Source organism: Echeneis naucrates, chromosome 13 (genome assembly GCF_900963305.1).
Source record: "Echeneis naucrates chromosome 13, fEcheNa1.1, whole genome shotgun sequence".
NCBI lineage: Eukaryota > Metazoa > Chordata > Actinopteri > Carangiformes > Echeneidae > Echeneis > Echeneis naucrates.
The window spans coordinates 25,066,529-25,094,006 of NC_042523.1; the positions used below are offsets into that span (position 1 = coordinate 25,066,529).

General features: G+C 48.3%; 1 protein-coding gene and 2 long non-coding RNA genes across 5 annotated transcripts; 2 read left to right on the forward strand and 1 right to left on the reverse strand.

Moving 5' to 3' along the window:
- Positions 1–1,409: 1,409 nt before the first annotated feature.
- On the forward strand, positions 1,410–18,343 carry LOC115053599 (uncharacterized). 2 transcript variants are annotated; one of them, XR_003841466.1, is made up of 3 exons: positions 1,410–1,531; positions 2,191–2,367; positions 16,670–18,343. It is a non-coding gene; the product is annotated as an uncharacterized LOC115053599 (long non-coding RNA). The 2 variants fall into 2 exon arrangements; XR_003841465.1 differs by having other exon boundaries at positions 1,496–1,581.
- LOC115053600 (uncharacterized) lies at positions 18,012–21,267 on the reverse strand. The gene is made up of 2 exons (XR_003841467.1): positions 20,934–21,267; positions 18,012–19,201 (listed from the first exon to the last, which is right to left on the reverse strand). It is a non-coding gene; the product is annotated as an uncharacterized LOC115053600 (long non-coding RNA).
- A 296-nt stretch (positions 21,268–21,563) lies between these two features.
- tbx2b (T-box transcription factor 2b) lies at positions 21,564–26,991 on the forward strand. Of its 2 annotated transcripts, none has more exons than XM_029517828.1 (7): positions 21,564–22,075; positions 22,637–22,904; positions 23,983–24,129; positions 24,947–25,023; positions 25,156–25,325; positions 25,816–26,399; positions 26,539–26,991. In XM_029517828.1, the coding sequence occupies exons 1-7, from the start codon at positions 21,717–21,719 to the stop codon at positions 26,989–26,991; spliced, it is 2,058 nt and encodes a 685-aa protein (XP_029373688.1). In that variant the 5' UTR covers positions 21,564–21,716. The 2 variants fall into 2 exon arrangements, with proteins under 2 accessions (XP_029373688.1, XP_029373687.1); XM_029517827.1 differs by having other exon boundaries at positions 21,717–22,075; positions 25,126–25,325.
- The last annotated feature ends 487 nt before the right edge of the window (positions 26,992–27,478 follow it).

Below are 27,478 nucleotides of genomic sequence, written 5' to 3' on the forward strand. Positions count from 1 at the left end.
GATATCTTCCAGGTGTTTGTTCTCTTTTCCAGGCACTCAAATACCTTCACAGTCGCTTACATTTACAATTCTCCATCGAACAAATGTGTTTTGACACAGAAGCAGGTTTTACAGAAGTGAACATCAGCGCCACGTCTCAGCGATCTGTGGTTCTGGTCTAAGAACCAACTGCGTCCGACCTCAAGTGCCCGTATTGCTGGAAGCCTGCTCTGATAAAGCTGCAGCTCTTCCGAACCTTCTGCCAAGCTCTTATCCAGAAAAACCTCTGCAGTCAGAACCTTTGATCTGCCGGGCTTACTGGCTATCAGGCAGCAGACTACTGTGTGTGTCTGTGCGTGCACCCGGAGGTCTGGTCAGTCTCAGCTCTGTTGCAGTTCAGTGACAGGTGCTAATGTCGGGGCGAGAGGCTGCACGGGCCTCCATGCTCCCTGCTGAGATAACAATGACCGGCTTCCAGAGGTACACAAACAAAAACACGCACACACACACACCCATACAATGGCTGCGCTTCAGAAGCAGCCTGTGTGGGTCTGTGTGTGTCTTTGTGTGGTGGATTGATTTTTCAAAGGATTCCCCATCAGTGCCAGCAGGCCTTCTATCAAAGCCAGTTGTGTGTGTGTGTGTCTGTGTGAGTTCCACGACACGACAGCTTAGTGTTACTGTGAAGTGTTGTGGTCCGTTGTTATTGAAGGTCCAACCCTCTGGAGGCTGCAGCACTCTGACATGTCCACCTTAAATCAGCCCCCCCAAAGCTGCTCACTTCAGCTCTGAGTGGGGGGGTGTGTCTGTGTGATTGAAGCACACCCGCACCATCAACACATCTTTATTTATAGGCACCTTTCAGGACACTCAAGGACACGTTAGAGGCCAAAACAACAGAATTCACACACACATTCACACCATAAACTCACATATTCTCACTCATTATTTATGGCAGCGTCTTCTTCATAAACCTTTCAGTGCCACGTTTAAGATTTCAACATTTTTATTTTACAAATGTCTCCACGTCTGCTCGTATTCAGAATCAGCTGATTCGATCTGTGACTGCTGTTGTACAGCGGAGATAAGAGAGGACGTCCTCCGCCCTCGTCTCAAGAGACAGAGAAGAAGAGTAGTGTCTGAGCTTCTCATGTTTTTTAAGATGCCACCGAAGCTCAGAGCAAGCTGCTGCACCGACGCCATCATGGCGTCACATATTTTCTGCGTGTTAGCGGGCTGATATGCAGAACTGATGATGGTGATGAAGCTGTGAGGTCACGTGATCGTGTTGTTTCACTGCTGAATCATCATCCTCAGTCTTTTTCACCTCTCAGGGAGCCGAATGAACACACTAATAGAATAACCAGTTGTTTTAGTGTCCGCATGCCTGGCTGGCTTATCACACACACACACACACACAAAGAGAGAGAGAGAGAGAGAGGGAGGGAGAGGGCGAGAGAGGCAGGTTGCAGACTCTCTGGCTCCAAAGCACAAGATCTCCCTGATTGCAGAAATTATGGCAGACAGAGAGGAGGAGAGATTAAGACGCAGTGTAAGTCTGTGTGCGTTCGGTTTGACAGCCATGAAGATTGTGTTGTGCCTGTGAGTAGTTTGTTGGGTGTGTGAGTTTGTGCCTCCGGAGCAGCTGGTCTGCTGGACTGCAGCAGAACCAGCGCGTTGTTAATCCATTTGTGCTGAAATGTGTGTGCGTTGAATATGGTCACAGGAAGTCGGAGGTTTGATGAAGTGTGACGTCAAAGCGACCGCAGACAGACGCTGAGATAAATCCAGATAATCAACTTTATCTTTTTACGTGTTTGAGCTGTTAAGTGTTTTTGGCTCTTTGTGTTTTTTTATTTTTTTACTGTCTTTAAATTCAAACATGCTGCTTTTTCCATATTTACAGAAGAACGTCATGATTGGACTGTCGAGAAAAAAAGACAGCTGGTTCATGATGGCGATTGATCGTTATCAATCATCACAAAGTCATTATTGTGTTTTTGTTGTCTGTCTGTGTGAGCTTTCCTCAGTTGCTGTGTGTTGAGCCCACCGGGCCACCGTACCTGTTGCCTAGAAAATTCCATTTCCCTCCAACAGTTTTCCATGAAAGTACAAATTAAAGCGGGACTAAGAGAAGAAAGCGTTTGTGTTCAGCTCTTCCTCTTCCTGTTCCATCCTGTGATCACATGACTCCCATTTGTGTGTCCGTAGGGCCGTTTGATGGGCGTGGCGTCACCCTGCTCGAGGTGTGCGGCAGCTGGCCCGAGAGCTTCGGCGTTCCCCGGCACAACATCGGATCGGCCGATGCCAGCGATGAAGGCCTGCGGGAGAGACTGGCCGACGCCATGTCAGAGTCCCCCTCCAGGGACATCGTGGGATCGGCCACAGGTCAGACAGGACAACACACACGTTACACACATATGAAGCACAACGACACACACGTATGAATGAACAGAAGTAACACAGACACAAACTCGTGTCCTGTTTTTGTTTTTTTTAGTCTGGATTTCAACCCAGCTGGTCGTCATGGTGATAAAATCTGTCTGTTTTACTAATTTAACACTGATTTGAAATCAATAACAATGGTGTGATTTCAAGAACCAAAAACCATCAGAGGTCTAAAAATGGGCGGGGCCGAGGGCGTGGTCTTTTTTGTTGTGACATCACAAAGTCCCAGAAAGAACTTCTGAGATGTGCCCCTTCAGAGTAAAAGTCTTTTGTGAAGACGTGTCATTGAACCTGAGCTCAGCTGTGATGTCATTCACAGGTTTGTTCCGATTGGTCCAAATTCTCATTATTCACCGGTCCAAAAAAGTGTTGAAGTTGTGCATGTCTGTGCTGGTCCATGTGTTTGTGTGCCCACTGGGTTTTGTCGTATCTACACACACACCTTGCTTTATTTTGAGGCTTCCTGTATGTGTGTGTGTGTGTGTGTGTGTCTGTGTGTGTCTGTGTGTGTCAGACATGCCGTTGGCCCTGACAGTCCAAATGGTTAACTCGTTTAGGAAGCACCAGTGCTTTCTGCCCCCCCACCCCCCCACCCTTAAGTGAACAAGAGTTCCTTTGATTTAAGTGTGTGTGTTGGGGGGGGCTCACAAGGCTTTAATGGATTTAGCATCGACAACCCCCCCCACCCGTTTTCAGCCATATCCAGCCCTGTACCCTGAAGCCCCCCCAGTTTGTTCTTAACCTCATTTGTTGCTCTGACTCTCTTTCTTCTCATCACCCCCCCCCGACCCGTCTCTTCATTAGATTAGATGTTGGAGTCTCCTGGACTCTAACAGTCAGTCTCCTCTTGTTCTTCTTCCCTCCATCATCTCGCATCTTGACCCCCAGCACACACACACGACCCCCCCCCCCGCCCCCCCCATCCCTAATGCAACACAAAATTCATTACTGATCACATTACATCAAAATACACCCGTGATACACACACACACACAATCCGGGCCTGGAGCTGCTGAAGAATCATCAGGATCTGATGGAGCAGGATAATCTAATCCACCGAGACTCCACCGTCAAGGAAATGTTCCTGTGTTGGGACCAGAACCATCAGGACCATCAGGACCATCAGAACCATCAGGACCATCAAGATCATCAGGACCGTCAAGACCATCAGGACCATCAGAACCATCAGAACCATCAGAACCATCAGGACCATCAGGACCATCAAGATCATCAGGACCATCAGAACCATCAGAACCATCAGGACCATCAGGACCATCAAGATCATCAGGACCATCAGAACCATCAGGACCATCAGGACCATCAAGATCATCAGAACCATCAGAACCATCAGGACCATCAAGATCATCAGGACCATCAGAACCATCAGGACCATCAGGACCATCAAGATCATCAGAACCATCAGAACCATCAGAACCATCAGGACCATCAGGACCATCAAGATCATCAGGACCATCAGAACCATCAGAACCATCAGGACCATCAGGACCATCAAGATCATCAGGACCATCAGAACCATCAAGATCATCAGGACCGTCAAGACCATCAGGACCATCAGAACCATCAGAACCATCAGGACCATCAGAACCATCAGAACCATCAGGACCATCAGGACCATCAAGATCATCAGGACCATCAGAACCATCAGAACCATCAGAACCATCAGGACCATCAAGATCATCAGGACCATCAGAACCATCAGAACCATCAGGACCATCAGGACCATCAAGATCATCAGGACCATCAGAACCATCAAGATCATCAGGACCGTCAAGACCATCAGGACCATCAGAACCATCAAGACCATCAGAACCATCAGAACCATCAAGATCATCAGGACCGTCAAGACCATCAGGACCATCAGGACCATCAGAACCATCAGAACCATCAAGATCATCAGGACCGTCAAGACCATCAGGACCATCAGAACCATCAAGACCATCAGAACCATCAGGACCATCAGAACCATCAGAACCATCAAGATCATCAGGACCGTCAAGACCATCAAGACCATCAGAACCATCAAGACCATCAGAACCATCAGAACCATCAGAACCATCAAGATCATCAGGACCATCAAGACCATCAGAACCATCAGAACCATCAAGATCATCAGGACCGTCAAGACCATCAGGACCATCAGAACCATCAAGACCATCAGAACCATCAAGACCATCAGAACCATCAGAACCATCAAGATCATCAGGACCGTCAAGACCATCAGGACCATCAGAACCATCAAGACCATCAGGCTCATCAAGACCATCAGGACCATCAGAACCATCACCTCCATCACCATCCCTGAACCAGGACCAACAGGTCCTGAAGTCCATCAGAGCAGAACCGTCCCCTTTGAACACCTCATACGTGATGAAATCCCTTGTGTTCATTTTTGTGCGATCAGAGTGTGAAGAGTATGTGTTGTGTTTACAGACTTTGTGTGTGTGTGTGTGTTTTTCATGGCGTGAGGCTGAGACGGGCAGAAACAGATGGGATGTTCCTCTGTGGCTCCATTTGCTGGGAGCACCCCCCAACACACAGACACACACAGACACACACAGACACACACACAGTGGAGCTGCTAACATGGATGCTGACGGCGGCACAGATTTGATTGGTCGATCTCATACTGAAGTCGCAGCTGATGGATGCAGTGGAAACACTGTGGAGGTCATAAATATTAAATATTATATGAATATTGTGATGCAGTGAAGCCCAAATATTGATTGTACCATAAATTTTGTTGTTTATTTATAATATTATTATTTTATTATATTTTGGACGTCTCTTGTTTGTTAATGTTCAGTATACACATTTTTCATAATACAAATTTACATGAACATAAATCATATTTTTAAAATGATATATAATTATAGTATCACAAATTATCCAGTTTACAAAGCTGCGAGAGAAAAGTTATGATTCTGAACGCACCGTTTCTATATTATCAAACGTAATCAGAAGTCGAATGACAAACAGGGACAACAATGATCGTGATCCAGTGACATCAGAGAGCATCATGGGAGGTTCCAGACTGACGTTAAAACTTTGTATTTTTTATTCATCTGTTTTTCTGCCTTTGTTTATCAGTTTCTTTTTTTCATCTACAAAAACTATTTGTCAAAAAATGATAATTAACACAAAGCGAAACAACAGAAACACAACAACAAACTAAACCTTTTACCCCCAAAGTGTCTCCTCACACACTCAGAGCTGGAATGTTTGCTGATGTAACAAATCACTGTCTATCTGCGCACACACACACACTCACACACTCACACACACACACACACTCACACACTCACACACACACACACACACACACATACAGATTCACAGGGAAAACAAAGCCTCCAGTCAGAGTAATGGGGCTCTCACGCTAAGGCGAGACGAAGCGTCGCCAGCTCAGAGGGCAGGTGACACTCAGAGAGAGATGGATGGATGGACAGAGACAGAGGACAGAGGAGACAGGAGACAAGAGGGAGGAGGGAGGACAGAGGAGAGAGGAGGGAGGAGGGAGGACAGAGGAGGGAGGGGGGAGGGAGGGAGGACAGAGGAGAGAGAAGGAAGGAGGGAGGACAGAGGAGACAGGAGGGAGGAGGGAGGACAGAGGAGAGAGGAGACAGGAGGAAGGAGGGAGGACAGAGGAGAGAGGAGGGAGGAGGGAGGACAGAGGAGAGAGGAGGGAGGAGGGAGGACAGAGGAGAGAGAAGGAAGGAGGGAGGACAGAGGAGAGAGAAGGAAGGAGGGAGGAGGGAGGACAGAGGAATCAGGAGGGAGGAGGGAGGACAGAGGAGAGAGAAGGAAGGAGGGAGGACAGAGGAGGGAGGGGGGAGGAGGGAGGACAGAGGAGAGAGAAGGAAGGAGGGAGGACAGAGGAGAGAGGAGGGAGGAGGGAGGACAGAGGAGAGAGGAGACAGGAGGAAGGAGGGAGGACAGAGGAGAGAGGAGGGAGGACAGAGGAGAGAGGAGGGAGGAGGGAGGACAGAGGAGAGAGGAGGAAGGAGGGAGGACAGAGGAGAGAGAAGGAAGGAGGGAGGACAGAGGAGGGAGGGGGGAGGAGGGAGGACAGAGGAGAGAGGAGACAGGAGGAAGGAGGGAGGACAGAGGAGAGAGAAGGAAGGAGGGAGGACAGAGGAGACAGGAGGGAGGAGGGAGGACAGGAGACAGGAGGGAGGAGGGAGGACAGAGGAGAGAGGAGACAGGAGGAAGGAGGGAGGACAGAGGAATCAGGAGGGAGGAGGGAGGACAGAGGAGAGAGAAGGAAGGAGGGAGGACAGGAGACAGGAGGGAGGAGGGAGGACAGAGGAGACAGGAGAGAGAGAGGACAGAGGAGACAGGAGGAAGGAGACGGGAGGAGGGAGGAGGGAGGACAGAGGAGGGAGGAGGGAGGACAGAGGAGAGAGGAGGAAGGAGACAGGGAGGAGGGAGGACAGAGGAGAGAGAAGGAAGGAGACGGGAGGAGGGAGGAGGGAGGACAGAGGAGACAGGAGGGAGGAGGGAGAAAACAGGAGGGAGGAGGGAGGACAGAGGAGACAGTAGGAAGGAGACAGGAGACGGGACAGAGGACACAGGAGGGAGGACACAGTCCGTGGTGACTAAAACACTGCAGCTGAAATCAGATTAGCCTCCAGTGATATAATGTTGCTAACTGGATTTAGCTTATTGGTTCCTGTCCTACATAAATTCCACTGAAGCTATACGTAGAGAGAACCCACCCCCCCCCCCCCCCCCCCCCCCCCCCCCCCCCCCCCCCCCCCGGTCCCCCCCCCCCCACTCAGAGGGGACAGCAGCCCTTCTAATGCTCCTCACCTCCATCTTTAGATCTCACAGCAGGAAGTGTGAAGACGCTTCACCATGAAATCAGGTTGGCGTCGGATTGATCGGAAGGATTTCTGTCTTTAATTCATGTTGGAAGAATTTCAACATTTCAACAGTATTCGACTGATGAAACGCGACGTTTTCACTTCTGGAACATTGTGATGTCACAACAAAGAAGTCACCACCCTCATCCTCGTCCCAGGCCCCGCCCACCTGGACTCACTATCCAACCTCGCATTGATTTGGGTTCTCTGAAATCAGCTACGTGTACAGATGTAATATTTTGATTGGAGCACTCCGGAAACAGTCAGACAATCAGATGAGAGGAGCTGATCCCATTAGAGAGAATATGAACTGTTTCTGTCTTCATCTCTCCCGACACAGACCAGTCAGCGCGCTTATTGTTGGAGTTTTCTCTTCTTTTTCTAAATGATTGAATTGTCTGGCGATTTGGATCCTGTGTTTATTATTTTTATTTATGTTTCTGATGGTTCAGGTTCAGGTTAAATGTCCTTGTGGTGCTGTGTGTGTCAGTGTGTGTCAGTGTGTGTCGGGTTTAGTTTTGTTGATGGATGAGGTGAAGGTGTAGCAGATCACCCACCGCCTCATAACTGTCTCCTGTTTGTGGGATTCCAGCTCAAAGAACCTGCTAATAACAACAACAATAATAATGATGATGATGATGATGATGATGATGATGACAGCACTGATATTTGGGGGGGGGGGGTTATCAGCACCACAGAGCTGAGAGTATTTCCTGTGTGTTGGTTTGATTACTTCCAGCAGTTTCATACATGTGTTTGTGCATGTGTGTGTTTGATGATTGAGTGCAGGCGAAGGTCCAAACAGGCGTCCTGACGCAGTAATTGGTCATTTGGTGTTGAAGGCTGGACGTTGTGTGTGTTTTGGGAACGCTCCACCGTACTTCGATGTTATCACTTCAGAGAAAACATCAGCTCAGCGGCCAGATGCGGCTCCGACGGCGTGTGTGTCCAAAACCTATGAAAGATAAAAAAGCTTGACAGGGGAAATATCTGTTGGTGGAATTTCTTGGTGCAGATGGAGTGTTTCCTTTCTGACACTGAACCGTGTGTGTGTGTGTGTGTGTGTGTGTGCATGCAGGTTTTAGCACTCGGCCTCCAACTATCTTAAAGAAGCAGCGCAGCGTTGCTTATCTCTCTCACCCCATTTACTAATCAATATTACACCGGACAGCCTCGCGCTTTAATAGCCCGCCATTTTTTCATTTGGATTGAGCGTTCCTTTTCCTTTTGATGAATGTTCTCTGTATATTACAATAACCAATCAAATGTAATGCTTTATTGTTTTAATGCCACTGGCACACTGCTAAGAGCCTGTAATCTGCAGCGAACATCTGAGCGTCGTCCGGCTCCTGACTGGAAAAATACAATACATTACTCATTACCGTTACTCATTGGTGAGGCAGCAGAATTGCCTCAGTTATTAGTCCCTGTGGCCAGTAATTGGTTCATCCACTCATTATTTTTCATTATTTTTTTAATGTCTGGATCGTTGGCTGTTTTTTCTTTAAAACAACATCTCTCCGAGGTTTTTTTCGCACGAAGCAGCTGAATGAACACGTTCAGATTTTATATCAGTGGTCCAAATTTGAACTTAAGTGTTTCAGCTGAAGTGTTGATTCAGTCTGAATTTAACCTGATGAACGTTATTTTCTGGAGTCTTCCTGAAAGAGACGGACAGAGGATGAATCCTGGTGGCTGTTGGAGGGAAACAGATCCGAGCCATCGTCTGGAGGACATTCTGGGTCAGACGTAGCATCTGATGGTGGAGCCGACAGAGAGACTGGACCGATTTTCTCTATCTGGGAAAAAACTCATCTCTGCAGTTCTGTATGAAGCAAACTGCAGATTTTATATTTTCATGGAACACAACCTGAAAACACAGACTTTATGTTGGCAGCAGCTTTAATTGGAAGTAACGTCAGTCTGCATGTTGAACAGGCAGGAAACCAACCCAAAGACCAACAGTCCTGCAGCTATGACGATCCCTCAGACCGGGCCTAGACCAGGACCGATCCCTCAGACCAGGCCTCGACCAGGACGATCCCTCAGACCGGGCCTAGACCAGGACGATCCCTCAGACCGGGCCTAGACCAGGACCGATCCCTCAGACCGGGCCTAGACCAGGACCGATCCCTCAGACCGGGCCTCGACCAGGACGAGCCCTCAGACCGGGCCTAGACCCGGACGATCCCTCAGACCGGGCCTAGACCAGGACCGATCCCTCAGACCGGGCCTAGACCAGACCGGGCCTAGACCAGGACGAGCCCTCAGACCGGGCCTAGACCAGGACGATCCCTCAGACCGGGCCTAGACCAGGACCGATCCCTCAGACCGGGCCTAGACCAGGACGAGCCCTCAGACCGGGCCTAGACCAGGACGAGCCCTCAGACCGGGCCTCGACCAGGACGAGCCCTCAGACCGGGCCTAGACCAGGACGATCCCTCAGACCGGGCCTAGACCAGGACGATCCCTCAGCGACAACAGAAAGAGGTTTCCACCTGCTGTCTATGAGCCTCCATCATGTTCTGGGAAAACAAACTGGTGGAGTTCAGTCAGTAAAGATGTCTGTGTGTTTCTGTGTGTGTCCGTGTGTGTCTGTGTGTGCTGTCAGTATTCTGATGTGTTGTCGTGTCAGCGTTCTGTATGTGTCTGTTGTATAAACCAGAGAAAAGCTCATTAATTGGCCCGTTAAGGAAACCAGACTGCTCAGACAGCTGTGTGAGTTAATGGTCGCACAAAACATCCTGTATTTGGATTGGCTGTAAATTCTATTCACACAAAGACGCACAATGTTTCTGGGCCTTTCAGCCTTGTTTTAGTTCACTGATACCTATCACAAGAGCAACAAGCTGACAGGCTGGGGAGGGGGGCTGTCGGGGGGTACAGACTCAGAGGGCCTTCGTTTCCTATCAATCAGTTCAGACGTCGCTGCAGCGGGCAGCGGGTGTGTGTCTGTTTACACAGAAACGCACAATGTTTGTGTCACAGGTTCACATGCCGGTTTGCTCTTCGATGAAGACGTCTCACTCTGCTTTTCTACACAGAAGGAGAATAAAATAAGATACAGATCCAGATCAGAACAGTCATAAAAGAAGGGAGGACCTGACATTTTCCCATAGACTTCAATTAACTATGAGTTATTCCTGTCAATGAAACTGAGAGCAGCCCAGTAAAGACTCAGCTGATCAGTCAGATCCTGAAAGATGATGGAACAGACGGGGCTCCGCCCATCATTTGGTCGCTTGGTAAATATGGCCGCTCAGCAGATGAGGGCTTTGTATGATGTTGGAAACAAAATTGTGACCATGAGCTCAGTGGCCGACTAATGCACAGACGCACAAAGGACCACACGGACACACAAAGGACCACGTGGACACGCACACACCATTTGGACACTTGACTGTCACAAAACTACGAGCTAATCGTTTTGTGGGACGCCCAGAGGGCCACAGCGTCCCCTCACGTCCACCAACAAAGAGAGAGAGAGCAAATGAGTGCACAGAGTGTGTGTGTGTGTTTGGGGGGGGGGCAACAGGCTGAGGAGTGTGGTCGTTATATCTGCTACCCCCCCCCCCGCTCCTCCCTCCATCCCTCCGTGCTGCCCGCTGAGGGTTTGAGCCTAATGTGTGGCGACAGTGTGAGACGATGAAGAATAATTCCTGTATTCAGAGCTGCCCCCCCCCCCCCCCCCCCCCCCACCTTCGTCCTCCTCCTCTTCCTCCAACAGTCAGCCTGCAGATCATTGTATCATCTATCTGAGCTTCTTCGGCCTCTTGGCCCAGAGGGAAGTGTGAAGAGTGTGCATGTGTGCAAGTGTGAGGGTGTGTGTGTTTACATGTGTGAGGGTTCCAGTGTGTGAATCAAAGTGTGTCTGTGTGCGTTAGTGTCACTCTGTACTTGTGTGTTGTGTGTATGGTGCTCAGCTGACTGCAAATGGGCTTTTGTGGAGTTTTTTGGAGGCTGCACTTAACAGCTCGCTCAAGGGAGACACACACACACACACACACACACTGGGCTGTAAGGGTTCACAGAAAAGGAGGACGAGCGAGAACAGAGAGAGAGAGGATTATGGTGAGAGAGAAAGTGGTTTTTTTAAGCCTCGTTCCTGCTCCTGTTTTGGGTCGGGGGGGTCGACGAGACAACAGCAAGGACAGACACACTTTGTGCTTCACTGCGGAGAAGGACTCGTGGCTGAAGGCTCATCCACTTCACCCAATCTGCCCCCCCCCCTCGGTGGGGGAGCAGATTGTTGTCGCTGAAGCTGATCTGAGACGTCACGTTTGCGCCAAACTGGAACTGGAGAGCCCAGAAGACTCCGATCTGAGCTGTCCTGGTCCTGGACCAGCTGGACTCACAGCTCTCCATGACCATCCCAGTCCATCTGACCGCATCAATGTCAGATTGTATTGAAGTCTACAGGAAACCATAAAACTGTGTCAGCACGGTGTCACGGTGGTTCTCTCTGAAGGTCCCGGTTCGATTCCCGGCCTGGGGCCTCCAAAGACGTCCTGTTTGGGTTCATTGGTGACTCTAAACTGTCCGTAGGTCTGTCTGTCTCTGTGATGGACTGGAGACCTGTCCAGGTGACCCCGCCCATCGGGGATTGGCTTCAGAACCCCCCGTGACCCGGAAACAGATCAGAAGAAGATGAATGAATGAATGAATGAATGAATGAATGAATGAATGAACCATATAGCAGGATATGTGTTGGGGACGTGGCTACTGTGTGACTGACAGAGTGCACCACCCAATCAGGTTAGAGCCCTCCCTCCTCCTCAGTGTGTCAGTACAGGTGAGTCTACGATAAACTCAAATAAGAACAACAATTTTATAAACAACAAAATGAAAACGCAGCTGAAGTCAGTTTCCTGCTCGGCGTGAACAGGTGGAGTGGAGATACATGATCCAGCTCACACACACACTTTGTGTTCGTACAGTTGCATCAGTCACACCTCGTGCAGATGATGTGTTTTGGGGAGGAGATACACTGATGTATACAACCATTCAGCTCACACCCTGTCACACTGACTCTCATGTATATAGAAATGTTACACACACACACACAAACACACACACTCTCCTGATATGACCCGTCATTCCAGTGTGTGTATCAATAAAACATGGAGGCATGAATTAGTGATGGGACACATAGTGGAGCTGAACCAGACCAGCAACACTGGAACTTCCTGTCAACAGAGTGTGTGTGTGTGTGTGTGACTTCATTTGGCACGTGGATTCTATCTGAAGGAAACAGGAAGCACTTGATCAGTTTTGAGCTTTAATTGTGTAAAGAAAGTTACATTGAAGAAGGTGAAGCTTCATATTTGAGTTAAATTAAAGATGTTCTTCAGCTCATCACTACAAACCTGCTTCAGTACATAAAACCATTTTGGATAAAAAGGACTTCCTGTGTGTGTGTGTGTGTGTGTGTGTGTGTGCGCTGCTCTCCTGACCCGTATCTAACCTGTTCAGATTAAAGACTGAGTGCTTCACATGGACACAGATAAAGGAAATCATATTTCTCCAAAGGTCAGCATCGGGGTGAAAAGCTGACAACTCGGCTGTTTATTCAGATCCAGATTGACGGATCTGTTCCGTTGGAAACAGCTTTTCTACTGTACATAAAGGAAATCCACGTGTGGAGGCGGCTCTTTGTATCCGCTCAAAGAATTCTGCTCTTTTAAAGCCACCGACTGAACTTTTGCCTTTTGACCCTTCGCTGACCACTTCATCAGCTGTTTGTGCATTAGTGTGTGTATAGTACATGTGTTGTGTGTCTCACAGGGTCAACATGTACGTGTGTCTAATGGAGTCTTGTTCGTCTTCTTAGCTCTGTCGTCTGACATGAGTTTGCTTTCATTTGCTGTTTTCACACTCATTCCCCAGAAAACACTGTGGAGGCCCACAAGTGTGTTTGTGTGTTTGTGTTTGTGTTTGTGAGTCTGGTGTCTCAGTTGTGCTATCATGGCTGCGTTTGGACAGAAATATCAGATCCTTCTTTCAGAAAACATCATTGACCCGGCGGTGAGACGTTCACTGACAGGAACGTCAGATTTTAATCCTGATGTGAAGAAAACACGTCACCTCCGCTGGCTGTGAAAGCAGACAGACAGCACTGAAGTGTATGGGAAAATGTCCCTGATTTAGTAGCTCAGTAAATGTTTTCCAGCTGATGAATCGGCAGCATTGTCGTGTTTGTTGCAGAAGTAAAGTCAGAAGGTTGACGGTGCGACGACACGTTTGAGGGCTTTAGAAATAAAAGACCTGAGAACAGAGACGTTTCCCCCAAAGATGAAAACACGTCGTCTCTTCAGACTGTTCACATCGAAAGTTAAGAGCTTTGTCTTTCATTGTTTATGTCCAACTGAGCTGTCGGTCCTCATCTGGAGTAGATGGAGTCCAAGGCAGCAGCTCTCTGCGTGTGTGACGGCGGCCTGATCTGGCCCACGCTCAGCCCGGTCGGGTACACGTGACGTGATGGCGAATGACAGTCTCCCGCCGCTGAGCCGTAAGTCGTCGTCCTCAGCAGACACCGACACCGGCAGCCTCTTTCAGCTGAGACCAGCTGTCCTGTCCGAACCGTGAGCCGGACATCCAAACAGGGCTGTCAGAGGACGTCTGTGTGTCCAGCTCAGGTCTTCTCTGAGGGTTCTGTTCTGCTGACGCATTTAGAAAACTGCCTGCTGTCTTTTTTAAATGCTGATGTGAGAAAAATGAAAGTGCGAGCTGCCGACAGGTGGACGTGGCGCTTACCTGAGAGACAGGAAATGACCGTCTGGTGTGGAGGCAGCGGTCAGTCGAAGCCTCGGCCACCACTCGGTTCAAATTAGGGGCCTAATTGAAAGCGGCCCCATGAAGAGTGCTGGAGAACTCGCTCTAATGAGTCGTCTGAAGTCGCCTCAGTCTGCCTCATCCATCACCTGCTTCTCTTCATTTGGTCCTTAATCACACCGGCTGCCGAGTGTCAGGATTCATGGGCTGACGGTGGCCTTTAAACGCCCCTCCCTGATTGGTGGGGAGACGTGGGCGGTCAGTTTGTGATCTCAGGACTCGAACAGCAGAAACTTTCATCTGAATGTTTCCTGTTGCTGATAAATCTGAATAAAAACAAGCAGGCGAGGTTCCAACATCCGTCACGTGGCTCCATCTGAAGTCTGCACATGATATTCTCATATCCTGTGTGTGTGTGTGCGTGCGTGCTGGCCTCCACGCAGCAGGGTGTGTTAAGCCTGGCTCTTCACAGTCCATCAGGATGATCTCCGGTGGATGTTAATGAGCTTTCCCACTAATGTGGAGTCAGTCGTCCAACTGGACCGCTTTCTAAGGATTTTACAAACGAGGTCTCACACTGAAGCCGACACGTGTGTGTCACAGGTCAATAAGTGTTTCTCATGAATGCTGTTTTACAGATAGTATTTACTCACTTCACCTCTGAATCTGAAGTTAGAACATGACAGCAGCGGAGACACAGAAACTGAAACCTTAAAACCAGCCGGCAGGACTTCTTGTCACCAGAACACCCAGAAGTCCCTTCCAGCGGCTCATCGGGTCGACGCTGGCGCAGCAACACATCGTAGAACAGGACACACGATCGCTTGACTGAAGATGAATTCTTAACTTTAGTCGACATCACTGATGCTAAAAAAGTTGTGAATTGTTGTTGGACAACCTTCGTTTTCTTCTCACCGCCACCTACTGGACTGGTGACTTACTGCAGCTGCTGTGAGTGCTCTCTGTACGTCATCGGCCTCGTTAACATAATCTCTGCAGGACTTCGACTACAGGAACCTTTTACTTCCTGTAATAGAAGTTAGAGGAAATAAAACTTCCTGCAGCTTTTGGCTGGAAAACAACTTGAGTTACATTCAGACACTTTTTCAGCCGTCAGACAGAACTGATAAATCTGACCATTTAGGAGGTTTCTAAACACAACATGAACTGTATTAATGCCAGAACACAGGTGACCTACTCTCAGCGCTGCTCCTGAACGCCTCACACTGACTCATGTGAGAATTAGCTTCAGTTTCATCACCTTTATTGTGAAGGAGTGAAAATCACAGCCAAACTGTTTAGATGAATAAATAATAAATCACAATAAAACATCACATGAGAAGGTTGAAGAGAAACTGTCCGTCTGTCAGCTGCTGCTCTGTTTGTTGTTCCTTGTGTTTGCGAGTCAATTTAGTGTTTGAGTGTTTGTATGAAAACGAAAGTGTGTGTATCAGGAGTCTGTGTGTGTTTGTGTTTGTGGGTTAAGAGGATTACGGCCTGTTCACGGCCGAGGCTGCAGGCCGGACGCTCCTCTGTGTCAACCGGCCGATGAGGTATTAACTGCGTCGCTCTCTGTGCCTTAGATTGTGCGATGGTGAATTTCTAAAATATAAAATAACCAAAAGATGCTTGATAGAAGTCAAAATCTGCGTACAACATTGACGGGCCGACTTGTTTAGCAGAAACAGTCAAATTCCTGACATTTTTCATCCTAAGTGACGATTTATTACCATGAAATATTCATCAGTCAACTCCATTAAAAGCTCAGATCAGTCAAACTCAGACTTGGCTCCGCTTCTTCATTGGCTCGACTCCAGAGCTGCTTTATCTGCACATCAAGTCACACAAAACCAGCCTGTAAATAACCATATTACTTTACCTGGTGACATCAGCCACAGGAAGAGATCCCAGTGTTGGAGCGCGGGGGGGCGTGTTGGGGGCGTGAGAGGTTAAGACTTGTTGAATAGCTGCTAGTCGTCACACAATGGGGCGGATTAGGCGGCACTAGAAAAGGCCTTCAGGGCTTTACTGGGCGTTCAGCAGCTGACAGCGTCGTCACCAACACTGTAACAAGGAGATCCAGACGGGGGGGTCCCAAACAACAAGGTGTCTCATCAGAAGCAGCTGAACTGAGGAGACGTCCTGATGTCACAGGTCCACACGTCACATTCAAGTCCATATTGGAATATGTTCAGTCTTTTATTTTGAAGGGCTGGTATCCATAAGAACATATATTTATGATTTTTCAACGAAAAACCGTCTCGGCGTAGATTTACATCCAAAAGCAGTCAGCCAATCAGAGCAGAGCATGCAGACCAATCAGATTGTTCACCTGCGCTCAGACTCAGAACTACAGGCGCTGGAGCCACCAGTCTGACCTCTGACCTCTGGGTTAGGGTTGACCTCCACAGGTCTTCAATTTTTCTTTAAATAAAGTTTTCAATTCAAATGACTCCACCAGACATTAGCGTTAGCCATTAGCTCAGTTAGCAATTTCAGTCCTTTATTATTCACTTTCAGTCTGAAGAAAATAAGTGTAATTGATCCTCTCTCTCCCTCCTCTCTCTCTCTGCCCCCCCCCCCCACAGAGCTGCAGAGGGAGGGCAGCATTGAGACTCTCAGTAACAGCTCCGGCTCCACCAGCGGCAGCATCCCACGCAACTTTGAGGGCTACCGCTCCCCCCTCCCCACCAACGAGGGCCAGCCGCTCAGCCTCTTCCCCACCAACTTCCCATAGCACCCCCCTCTCTCCATCCTGGACCCCCCAGGGGCCGCCGTCACCGCCGTCCAGCAAGCCCCCCCCAACCTCTGGTGGTCCAGCTCCAGTCCGCACTGCACTGACACTGACTTGTGCGTCATGTTGTGTTTGTGTGTCTCAGCGACAAACAGAACAAATACTTTTGCTGTTGCTTTTTATTTAAATTCCCAAAATTATAAATCTGACCATTTTGACAAAAATCATTCCAAAAACAAAAAAATTTGATTGTTTGAAGGACAGACCAAGATCACCCCTCCATCAAATGTGTGTGTTTCTGAACAAGCTGTAACAAAGAAGGTGAACACAGACAGAAGAGACATTTGAGTCCATGCAGCAACATGTAGCAGCTCCTCTGTGTGTGTGTGTGTGTGTGTGTGTGTGTCTGTGTTGCGGCCTCCGGCTAAATGTTTCTGATTAAATTTGGTGTCTGAGGGCGTCTGACAGCAGCCGTGATGAGACGACAGTTTCAGCTGAGAAATGTTTGAGCCTTCAAACTCACTGACGACAGAAATCTGCTGTTTTGTGTAAATTAGCTGCTTCTGACCAAAATCTTCCTCCAGACTTTAGTTGTGGATCTAAAGAGAAATAAAAGTGTGTTTTCCTTCAGTGTTCCTGCAGCAGAGGACGAAGTCTGACTGAGTGGCTGAAAAATGAAAAACACTCTGCTGATCCTAGAAAGGACGTATCCCACAATCCCTCATTTCCCGCCGTTGGTCTGACAGCCCGAATCATGTTGTTCACTGTAAGATTTCATCTGTAAAATACTTTTTCCTGCATTCATGCAAATAAAAGGAGAATGAAAGTGGAGGAGTGAAGGCGTCTGTGTGTTTGTGACCCTCAGCGCCGCTCTAATTAGTCCCATGTTTTTAACAGGCCGTTAAAGCTGTTAAAGGACTTTTTATAGGAAACTCAGCTCTTTGTTCTGACGGAGAAAAGAAACCAGAGTGTTTGTTCTGCTCATCAGCAGCGAGTCTGTTTCTTAAAGTCATCATCAGTGTTCACCAAGTCAATAAGTACAAATGAAAAACTTTCAAATATTCAATAATTAAACAAATACTTTCAACTATTTCTTTCCTTCTGGTGTGTCTTCATGCATTCTTCAGTAAATAACAAATCCTGTAAATGTGTCAAACAAAAAGAAGTTTTTAACTGAAACTTTCTCCAGTTACATCTTTCAAAAACTTTTAATAATTATTATTTGATGTTTTATCTTCAAGATAAAAACATGAAGTTGGTGCAGACACTTCAGAACAAAGACTGGAGGAGGACTTAAAGGGTCCAGGTCTGGAGAAGTCCTGGACCTGAAGCTGAGACAGACTCAGGCTCAGAAAGGCCAAACATTAGCATTGGCTTTAGCGTTAGCTCCCAGTGGCACAGGTTAGCATAGCATACAGGCTGCATTCACTTTAGCATTAATAAGATTCACGTGCTTTTTAATGGAGGTGAATGATTTAATTGATTTATTTCTTTATTTTAATCATTTTTTTTATTATTTTAAACTCATATCTGGGGCTTTTAATCTGAGATGTTGATTCCTTTCGAATAAAGTTCAGTCCAGTAAAAATCAGGGAACTGGTTTTGATTTTGTTTTTTAATCTTTAAACAATCAGCTGATTTTGTATATCTGGTTTTAACACAAAAGCAGGTTGACAGAAATTTTACACTTTTGTAAAAAAAGAACACACAAAAAGGAAAAATTATCTGGTTTATTTTGATATAGAAATAATTTAATTGTTAATAATTAATATTTCGATGAGATGGAGATTTTTTCCTCACTAAAACAGAAAAAAGGATCCAGATCTCAATCTGGGCCTCACCTGAGGGTTCTGGGCCTTCATGTGGTCCACCAGACCAGATTTAAGTGACGTCAGTGACCAGCTGATGACCATGAACCATGATCAGTGGGAGACAGTGGACCCGGTTAGACCCGGACCTGCAGTGTAACATGCAGATTTTTGGACCATTGTCTTCTTAAATATCTGAATTTTTAAGACGCATATAAATAAATATAAATATGTTTCAGACTCAGTGCATTCAGGACAAACTGAGTTCAACTCAGTGACGTCAGACTGATTTATTAATTAATTATTATCATTAACTTATTATTGTCTGCAGATGTTTTATTTTCATTTACAGCTCTAATTAATTTAACTTTGGCAGAACAACATGATGTAGCTTCACTGAGTTTTAAGTTAAAATATTATTTTTGATAGTTTGATGATTTGAAGTGTTTCTCCTGAAGACGTTTGACAGGACGTTGTTGTTGTTGTTGTTGTTGTTGTTGTTGTTGTTGTTGTTGTTGTTGTTGTTGTTGTGTCTCCTCCGTGCTGTGTGTCGGCTCCTCGCGGCCTTCTGCTTCCACCTGGAAAAAACCGGAAGACGAACATCAGAAAATATTAACGCTTCCTGTTTGACAGATCATCATTAACACCTGAGGTACACAAACACAGACACACACAGACACACACCGATGTAAATGTTACTTAGATTGAGTAAATGAAATGAACACTGGAACTTTATTTTCAGTAAATTTGAGTTTACATTAATTCTGGTATTGAGACCTTTTAAAAAAATCTGTATTAAAATTATTTCCAGTGTTTCTTTAAATATTTTTAAGAAAACGAACGAACAGAATATTTATTTTATTTTATTTTTATGCGACAAAAAAAACGAACAAACTAAACTAAAAACTAAAATGTCAACATTTCAGCTGCCGTTGTGGCTTCAGGAGCCCCCCACAGCTGACCCCCCCCCCACAACAGACTTTCGTTATTTTACTACATCAAGTTATTCAAGTGAATTTATTCTAATGAAAAAGTTAAAACATAAGAACTTTAATTTAATACTTTGTGTGTGTGTGTGTGTGTGTGTGTGTGGAGGATGGCCGGCCTGTCACTCTCCCCTCCCCGGGTCACCATAGCGCCCCCCCCTGGTAGTCCACCTGTCAGTCTGACACCTCCAGCCTCCAGCAGCGGCCAAACTGAGACACAAGGCCGGACAGGAGGAGGCTGCCGGTGACCGGGGGGGGTATCATCGAGAGTGTGTGTGTGTGTGTGTGTGTTTGTTTTTGCTCCAACTGAGAAGTGATCTGTTTAATTCAGCAGAATGGAGGTGGAGGAGGAGGCCGCTGGTTTCCATGTGACGGGAATATGAGGAACTCTGACAGGTCTTAAACTGTCTGGCGCCGAGGCCTCAGTCTCGGCGCTAAATTTAGCCGGAGAGATGAGGAGGGAGATGGAGGAGAAGATGGAGCGATGAGAGGGAGAGGAACAATGAAGGAGGGGGGGCTCGGCGGCCCAGAGCCTCCAACATTCATTCATTCTGTTAGATCAGAACCAAACTGGTTCAGGAGCCCTAAAAAAGCAAACCGAACCGAACCAGAGTCCTTCTGGTGGCTTTGAACGGCTCCAATGGAGACTTCTGCGCCGCAGAACAAATAAAAGCGGACTAATTTTATGGAACATTATTGACAGCCATCTGCACCCGGACCGGGACCGGGACCGGGACCGGCACCAGCTCCGGTGATTCAGCTCCGCTGGCCGATGCTCCGGGGAGCTCTGATGAGTGGAGGCCCCTTTGGGGGGGCTGCTGATGGAGGCCGAGCAACAAGTGTGTATCTCGGTGAAGATGTGCAAACATTAAATGAGACAAACTGTCTCTTGTTACAAATAAACTGAATTTCGGAATAATGAATAAATTTAGATCTGAGGAAATCATGTTTAACCCCTCCACTTTAAAATGCATTTATATTTATTTGTCCCACATCTGACTCCGGCTCCGGACCGAGACGGGGTCCCGGAGTCCCGGATCCTCGGGGGCCGTCGGGGAGGCAGGTGGAGCCCGGCAGTCCCGCTCCGTGCCCCGGCCTCACTACATCCAACCTGCCGGAGCATCCGACTCCGCCTCGGGCCGAAGCCGAGTCCGGAGCCCGGACACTAAATCATCTGATCACCGCTGTGTTTGATGTGGAGACACAAACTACACACCGGGAACAACACAACAACACAACTGCAACAAGAGTGACAACATTTATCCTCAACCACAGTCCATCATCTGCATCCCTTCAAAATAAAACAGGCAGAAGTGAAACTCACCGCTTCTTCTTTTTCATCCACCTTCAGCATCGTCTGTGTCCCGGGGGGCCCGGGGCCCGGAGCCCGGGGCTCATCCCGCCTCTCAGCCTCCAAACAGCCCAGAAGTTGAAATAGTCGGAGCCGGGCTGAGCTGCTCCTCCTCCGGGGGACGGCGGCCGTTCAGACCGCCGACAGGTCGGCTCGTCCGGAGGCGACATTGTTAAAAACACAAGCCGAGAGAGGTGATGCCTCCACCGGCCAAGAACTGAGGGCTGACCCGGTGTTTGGCTTGGAAATGGGGGTGGGATTTCCCGATCTTTCCTGTCATTGGTTAATATTTTATTCTGTTGACATGTTTTCTTACTGCTAATGCTTCCGACACCTTCTTGCCCCCCCCCCTCCCTGAGCCTGGCCCGAGCTGTCAGAACTCCGCCTATAGGGGCCCACAATTGGTCCAGAAAGCGTAAAATCAGCAATCAAAGGGGCTTGGTTCATTAGTGCTGGGATGGAGCAGGAAGGACATGTGAGATAGTCACAGATCTGCAGTGAGCGGGGCCACATCTCTCCAGTCTCACTGGGATGACTGAAGCGCAGAGGCGGCTTCTCTCTCTCCGAGCCAAAGCTCTCCGTCCGCGGCGCCGCCTGCACTGAAGGAGCCGGCGGAGGAACTCCGGGAAGCCGGCAGAAGGCTCCTTTCTTCGGCCCGAAGAGGCTCCGAGGCGACGCCGCTGCCGAGGCGCGGACCTACTGCGGAGGAAATACACTAAATATCCCGTATTTCACTTGGTTTCTGTGGATGCACCGATGAGAGATCCAGTTTTTACGGGGACTGCAATGGCTTATCACCCTTTCCACGCACACCGGCCGACCGACTTCCCCATGTCCGCCTTCCTGGCGGCCGCGCAGCCGTCCTTCTTCCCGGCGCTGAGCCTCCCTCCCGGGGCGCTCACCAAGCCCATCCCGGATCACAGCCTGGCCGGGGCGGCGGAGGCTGGGCTCCACCCGGCCCTCAGCCACCATCAGGCGGCTCACCTCCGCAGCATGAAGAGCCTGGAGCCCGAGGAGGAGGTGGACGACGACCCCAAAGTCACACTGGAAGCCAAGGATCTCTGGGACCAGTTCCACAAACTGGGGACGGAGATGGTTATTACCAAGTCCGGAAGGTAAGAGCCGACCCCGGACACACTCTGCCCCGCAGACCGGAGCCGGTCTCCCGGGAGCAGACACGGATCCACGGTACCGAGCGGCCTGTCGGATTTCAGCCCGTTTCACCTTTTTCACAAAAACGGGCCGGCGGGGAGCCTCCGAGCTGGAGCCCGATTTCAGTTTAAAGAGTTTATTGTGAAATATCGGTGACACATTTCCGGGCTGCTCGGATTTGGGGGGATATTTTGGAGACCCGGACCTGAACCTGGATCCGGGTTTTATCTGCGGGCTCCTGGTTTTTATAAACAGGCTGTCACTTCAAAAAGCAGGAACGTGAAGTGGTTTGGTCATGAATACACACACACACACACACACACACACACACACACACACACTCTCTGGGAGGTTTGTCTAATTCTGGACAAACACGATAAAAACAGTAAGAATATTAATCAGAATAAAATCCGGCCTCGGGATTTTTCCTCCGCTGTTTTTTGCGTCTTTTGTCGGACTGTGTCGGCTGCTGTTGTGTTGCGGTTGTGTTGACTCCCTGTGTGTGTCCGTCTCTGTCCCTGTAGGAGGATGTTCCCGCCGTTCAAAGTCAGAATTAACGGCCTGGACAAAAAGGCCAAGTACATCCTGCTGATGGACATCGTGGCGGCCGACGACTGCCGCTACAAGTTCCACAACTCCCGCTGGATGGTGGCCGGGAAGGCCGATCCCGAGATGCCCAAGAGGATGTACATCCACCCGGACAGCCCGGCCACCGGGGAGCAGTGGATGGCCAAGCCCGTGGCCTTCCACAAGCTGAAGCTGACCAACAACATCTCCGACAAACACGGATTTGTGAGTACACAGGACAGGTTGATCCACCTCAGGGGGCTTATGTTGAATTTTATCAGTCTGAATCCAAAGATCCAGAACCAGGTCCGGGCCTGCAGACTGGACCTCCCCGAACCCGGACCCGCCCACCCCCTCCCCTCAAAAAAAAAAAAAAAAAAAGTAGTAAGGTTTTATTAGAAATAAAGCGAATAAAATTAAATAAAAATAAACATCAGATCTGAGCTGGATGGAGGAAAACTGGTCTGACATCAAAACCGGGTCAGACAGAAAAGAGGCTGAAAATCCAACAGCAGACAATAAAACTTCATATGTCCTTTATATTATTTTATATCACAGTACTGTGCAGTATATTATAATATAAACGACAGTCACTTTAATTATGTGTGTTTGTTTATATTGCTGCACCGTCTTTGATTTAATCTCAATTTTTTACGTGTATTTTTATTCAATTCATCTGAATTTTATACTCTTTATTTAACATGAGATGTTATTTTTTTTTATCAGTAAATGATAAATCTGTGCTGAAGATGATTTAACCTCTGTGACTGGGAACAAATACAACATTTACATGTCACTGTAAATCATCTTTAACACACACAGCAGTCTGTTTACATCTGTTTTTAAAAAGGCCTGAAAATATCAACAATTAATGGAATGGAATTTATATTTTATTTAGATATTTTTAAAGACATATTTAATTTCATTTAAAATCAATCTAAAGAAAAATTGTACATTTTATAAATTGTGACATAATAATGTTAAAGTGTGTCAGGCTGTGTGTGTGTGTGTGTGTGTAATAAGTGAAACAGTAGAAACGCGTATTTTTGTTTTGGATGAAACTGAATTAGATCAGATGTATTTTCTGTGACATCATGTGTGGCCCGGTCCGGTTTTTCCCTTTTCGTCCTGCTCTAATTACAGACAGAGCTGCGCTGATTATAACACAAAGATTATAACACAATAATTATAACACACCGAGTGTAACAGCGTCAGTAACATCACGCACCAGGTTCAACGCGGAGAAAAAAGGTCGGACTCCTAACGCCCTGTGTGTGTCTGTTGTGTTGCTGTGTTGTTGCAGACCATCCTGAACTCCATGCATAAGTACCAGCCCCGGTTCCACATCGTCCGGGCCAACGACATCCTGAAGCTGCCCTACAGCACCTTCCGGACCTACGTCTTCCCCGAGACCGAGTTCGTGGCTGTGACCGCGTACCAGAACGACAAGGTGACACACAACAGACACACAAACACACTACAGCTGCTATACTTTCAAAATAAATGTCCTAACAGCCCCCCCCCGCCCCGGAGCCTTAATCTGATTTTTTAGGTCGCCTAATTTCCCTGCAGGACTCACTCCCATGTCCCACTTGTGTGTTTTTTTTAATTGCTGTTTTGCTCAGGTTGTGTGTGTGTGTGTGTGTGTGTGTGTGTGTGTGTGTGTTCAGACCTGCAGTCAGTGTGCTGGTTGTGTGTCTGAACAGTCAGTTTGGTTTTCTGGATATTTCTGTTTTTATTTATGAATCAGATTTTTTAATTTGTCAGTTTTTTCAGTATTTTTCTGTCAGAGTTAAACTGGTGTCCTGGTGGGGGGGTTGTTGTAAAGGTTTATGTCAAAGAGTCACAATGGATTACAGGACGTTTAAAGGGGCTTTTAAAGGGGCTGCCCCCCCACCCTCAGGCGGTGAAGATGCTTTTTATTTATCAGACCCCCCCTCCATGCGGGGCCGTGCGTGGAGACGCCGCACCGGGCTGCTCCACATCGGGACAGGCCAGAGATCCAAACCGCATTATTAATTATTGATGTGATCATCTGCTCCGGTGCTGCCCACCCCCCCCCCCACCCCTTCTCTGTTGGGGGGGTCCTTTTGCGGCCCCGCACTCAAAAATGACGGGCACAATTTCCCTCCAGGGGCCAATGAGAATAAAATAAAGCTTTTTATTAATAATGCAAATCCCCCCGACATGTTTCTGAGTGTTCACCACATGTGGACCACAAAGTCCGGTCCGGTCCGGTCTGACGTGAAGTGTGTTCGTGTTCACAGATCACTCAGCTGAAGATCGACAATAATCCGTTCGCGAAAGGATTCAGAGACACCGGGAACGGGAGGCGGGAGAAAAGGTGACCGCTGTGACGTCACACCACCGTTATTGTCGTTGTCCTTATAATTATTATTATTATTATTATTGTTATTGTTGTTGTTGTTGTTATCACTGTCATCAGTCTGACTAATGGGGCGGGCTGGCTGTGCAGGAAGCAGCTCACCATGCCGTCCCTCCGGATGTATGAGGACCAGTGTAAAGCGGACCGGGAGGGTGCGGACTCGGACGCGTCCTCCAGTGAAGCTCCGGCCGGCAGAGACGCCGTCCACTCCCCGCTGGGAGCCGGATCCAGCCCGCTGAGGTTCAGCAGACCAGGCCGAGGTGAGTCCGCTGATTTTAGAGAAAATACAGCTCAGCTGGAGGTGTTTTATTTATTCAGCCTGATTTTTGTCTCTTCTGTGATTCATTTTAAAATATATCATAAATATTTTATTAAAGAAATCATATCAGTGGAATTAATTCAAGCTCAGTCACTGACATGTTTCACTGTTCAACATGAAAACATTGTTTTCTATATTAAATCTAATTTGGACCATTTTCAGTCACATTGAAATCTAACAAAGAGTTCAGGTTTACTGTCCCATATGAATGAATCCATTTTTAGGGTTGATGTGATTTTGGTCATTATTAAGTTTGACGTAGTGTTTTCTGTCTTTTACTTCATCAAACTCATTTATTTGTAAGACTGGATTTATTTTTATCTGCTGTTTGGAGGATATTGTTTAACTGCTCTGAAAATAAAAAACAAAGAGGTCAGCTGTGTAAATGTGTGTTTGTGCTGACGGTCAAAACGTTCCTTCCTGTGTTGCAGAAGAGAAAACGTGCACTGACAGTGAACAGGAGCTGGAGCACCAGGACGACCACTGCACCGCCTCCAACAGTCCGGGGCCAGAACCCGTGTCCCCCTTCAGCTCCAGGTGTGAGGACCGGATCCGCGACAGGCCCGGTGCCGAGAAGAAGGACGAGTCCATATTCAGCATAAGGAACCTGGAGAAGGACAAGGCCGAGAGCCGGCACAGGAAGGACGCCACGGACGCACTGACAAAGGACTCAGAGTCCGGGGGCATCAGCGCCACTAAGGACGCCTTCTCCCCCCTCATGGTCCAGACGGAGAGCCCCTCACACTTCAGCCCGGGACACTTACAAAGCCTGGCTCTGTCCGGGCTGCACAGTCAGCAGTTCTTTAACCCCCTGAACGCCGGATCGCCGCTGTTGTTTCACCCCGGGCAGTTTGCCATGGCCCCCGGAGCCTTTTCTGCCATGGGCATGGGGCATCTGTTGGCCTCTGTATCGGGGGCGGGCAGCCTGGAGAACGGTAGCCTCTCCACCCAGGGCACGGCAGGAACCCCCAGCCCCTTCCCCTTCCATCTGTCCCAGCACATGCTCGCCTCTCAGGTAAGGACGCTCACCTGTCGGGTTTTAGAGACCAGGACCTGAACTGTCGCAGCAGAATCAGGGTTAGATTTAAACTGAGCCATTTGTGTAAATTGAATTGTTTTGTCTGACTCTGATTCTGTCCTCTGTCCCGGTCCAGGGCATCCCGATGCCGCCGTTCGGAGGCCTCTTCTCGTATCCTTACACCTACATGGCGGCGGCGGCGGCGGCGGCCTCGGCCTCGGCCCTCCCCACCACCAGCACCTCCAGCCCCCTGTCCAGGAACCCCTTCCTGGGTTCGTCCCGGCCTCGGCTCCGCTTTAACCCCTACCAGCTGCCGGTGTCGCTGCCTCAGAGCTCCAGTCTGCTCACCACCGGCCTGCCCTCCGGCCTCAACCCGGGCTCCGAGTCCTCCAAACCGGGCAGCAGGGAGGCCAGTCCGGCCCCGGAGCACCACAGCAACCACAAGTCAGGAGGGTCGAGCGGGAGGGCCCCGTCTCCAAAGACCTCCATCAAGGACTCGGTGAACGAGCTGCAGAGCATCCAGAGACTGGTGAGCGGCCTGGAGGGCCAGAGGGAGCCCCCCTCCCCGACCGCAGACTCTCCCAAGTGATGAAGACTCTCCAGGACCAGGTCTTGACTTGAACACCAGAGGACTCAACGTGCAAATGTCCTGTACAGCACATCACAGATTGGGACAAGGGTCCCCACCTTCACGGCTGGTGGACGCTCTTAAGAAATATTTTTTTGGAACAAAGCTGCAGATTGAAACAGAAATTTAGTCCAAATAATGAAATTGAACCGTTGAAAAGTGAAGAGAGTCTGAAGTCCTGCAGAGACCAGAAGTCCCTCAGACAGCAGGTGGAACCTTCTGCAGTCTCTCAGTTCTTCACTAATTATCAATCAAATGTTCACGGAGGAAAAAAGAAATACAAGAAATAATAATCCTTTAAATATATATTATTTAAATAGTTCACATGGAGCTTTTCCACAAACTGTATCAGAGGTGGACCAGCACTGGGCCCAGAAATCCGTCTAACCCGCCTGCGGCTCCGCACACTACGGATCCAGGTCCTGGTTCTGATCCCTGAGCAGGATCT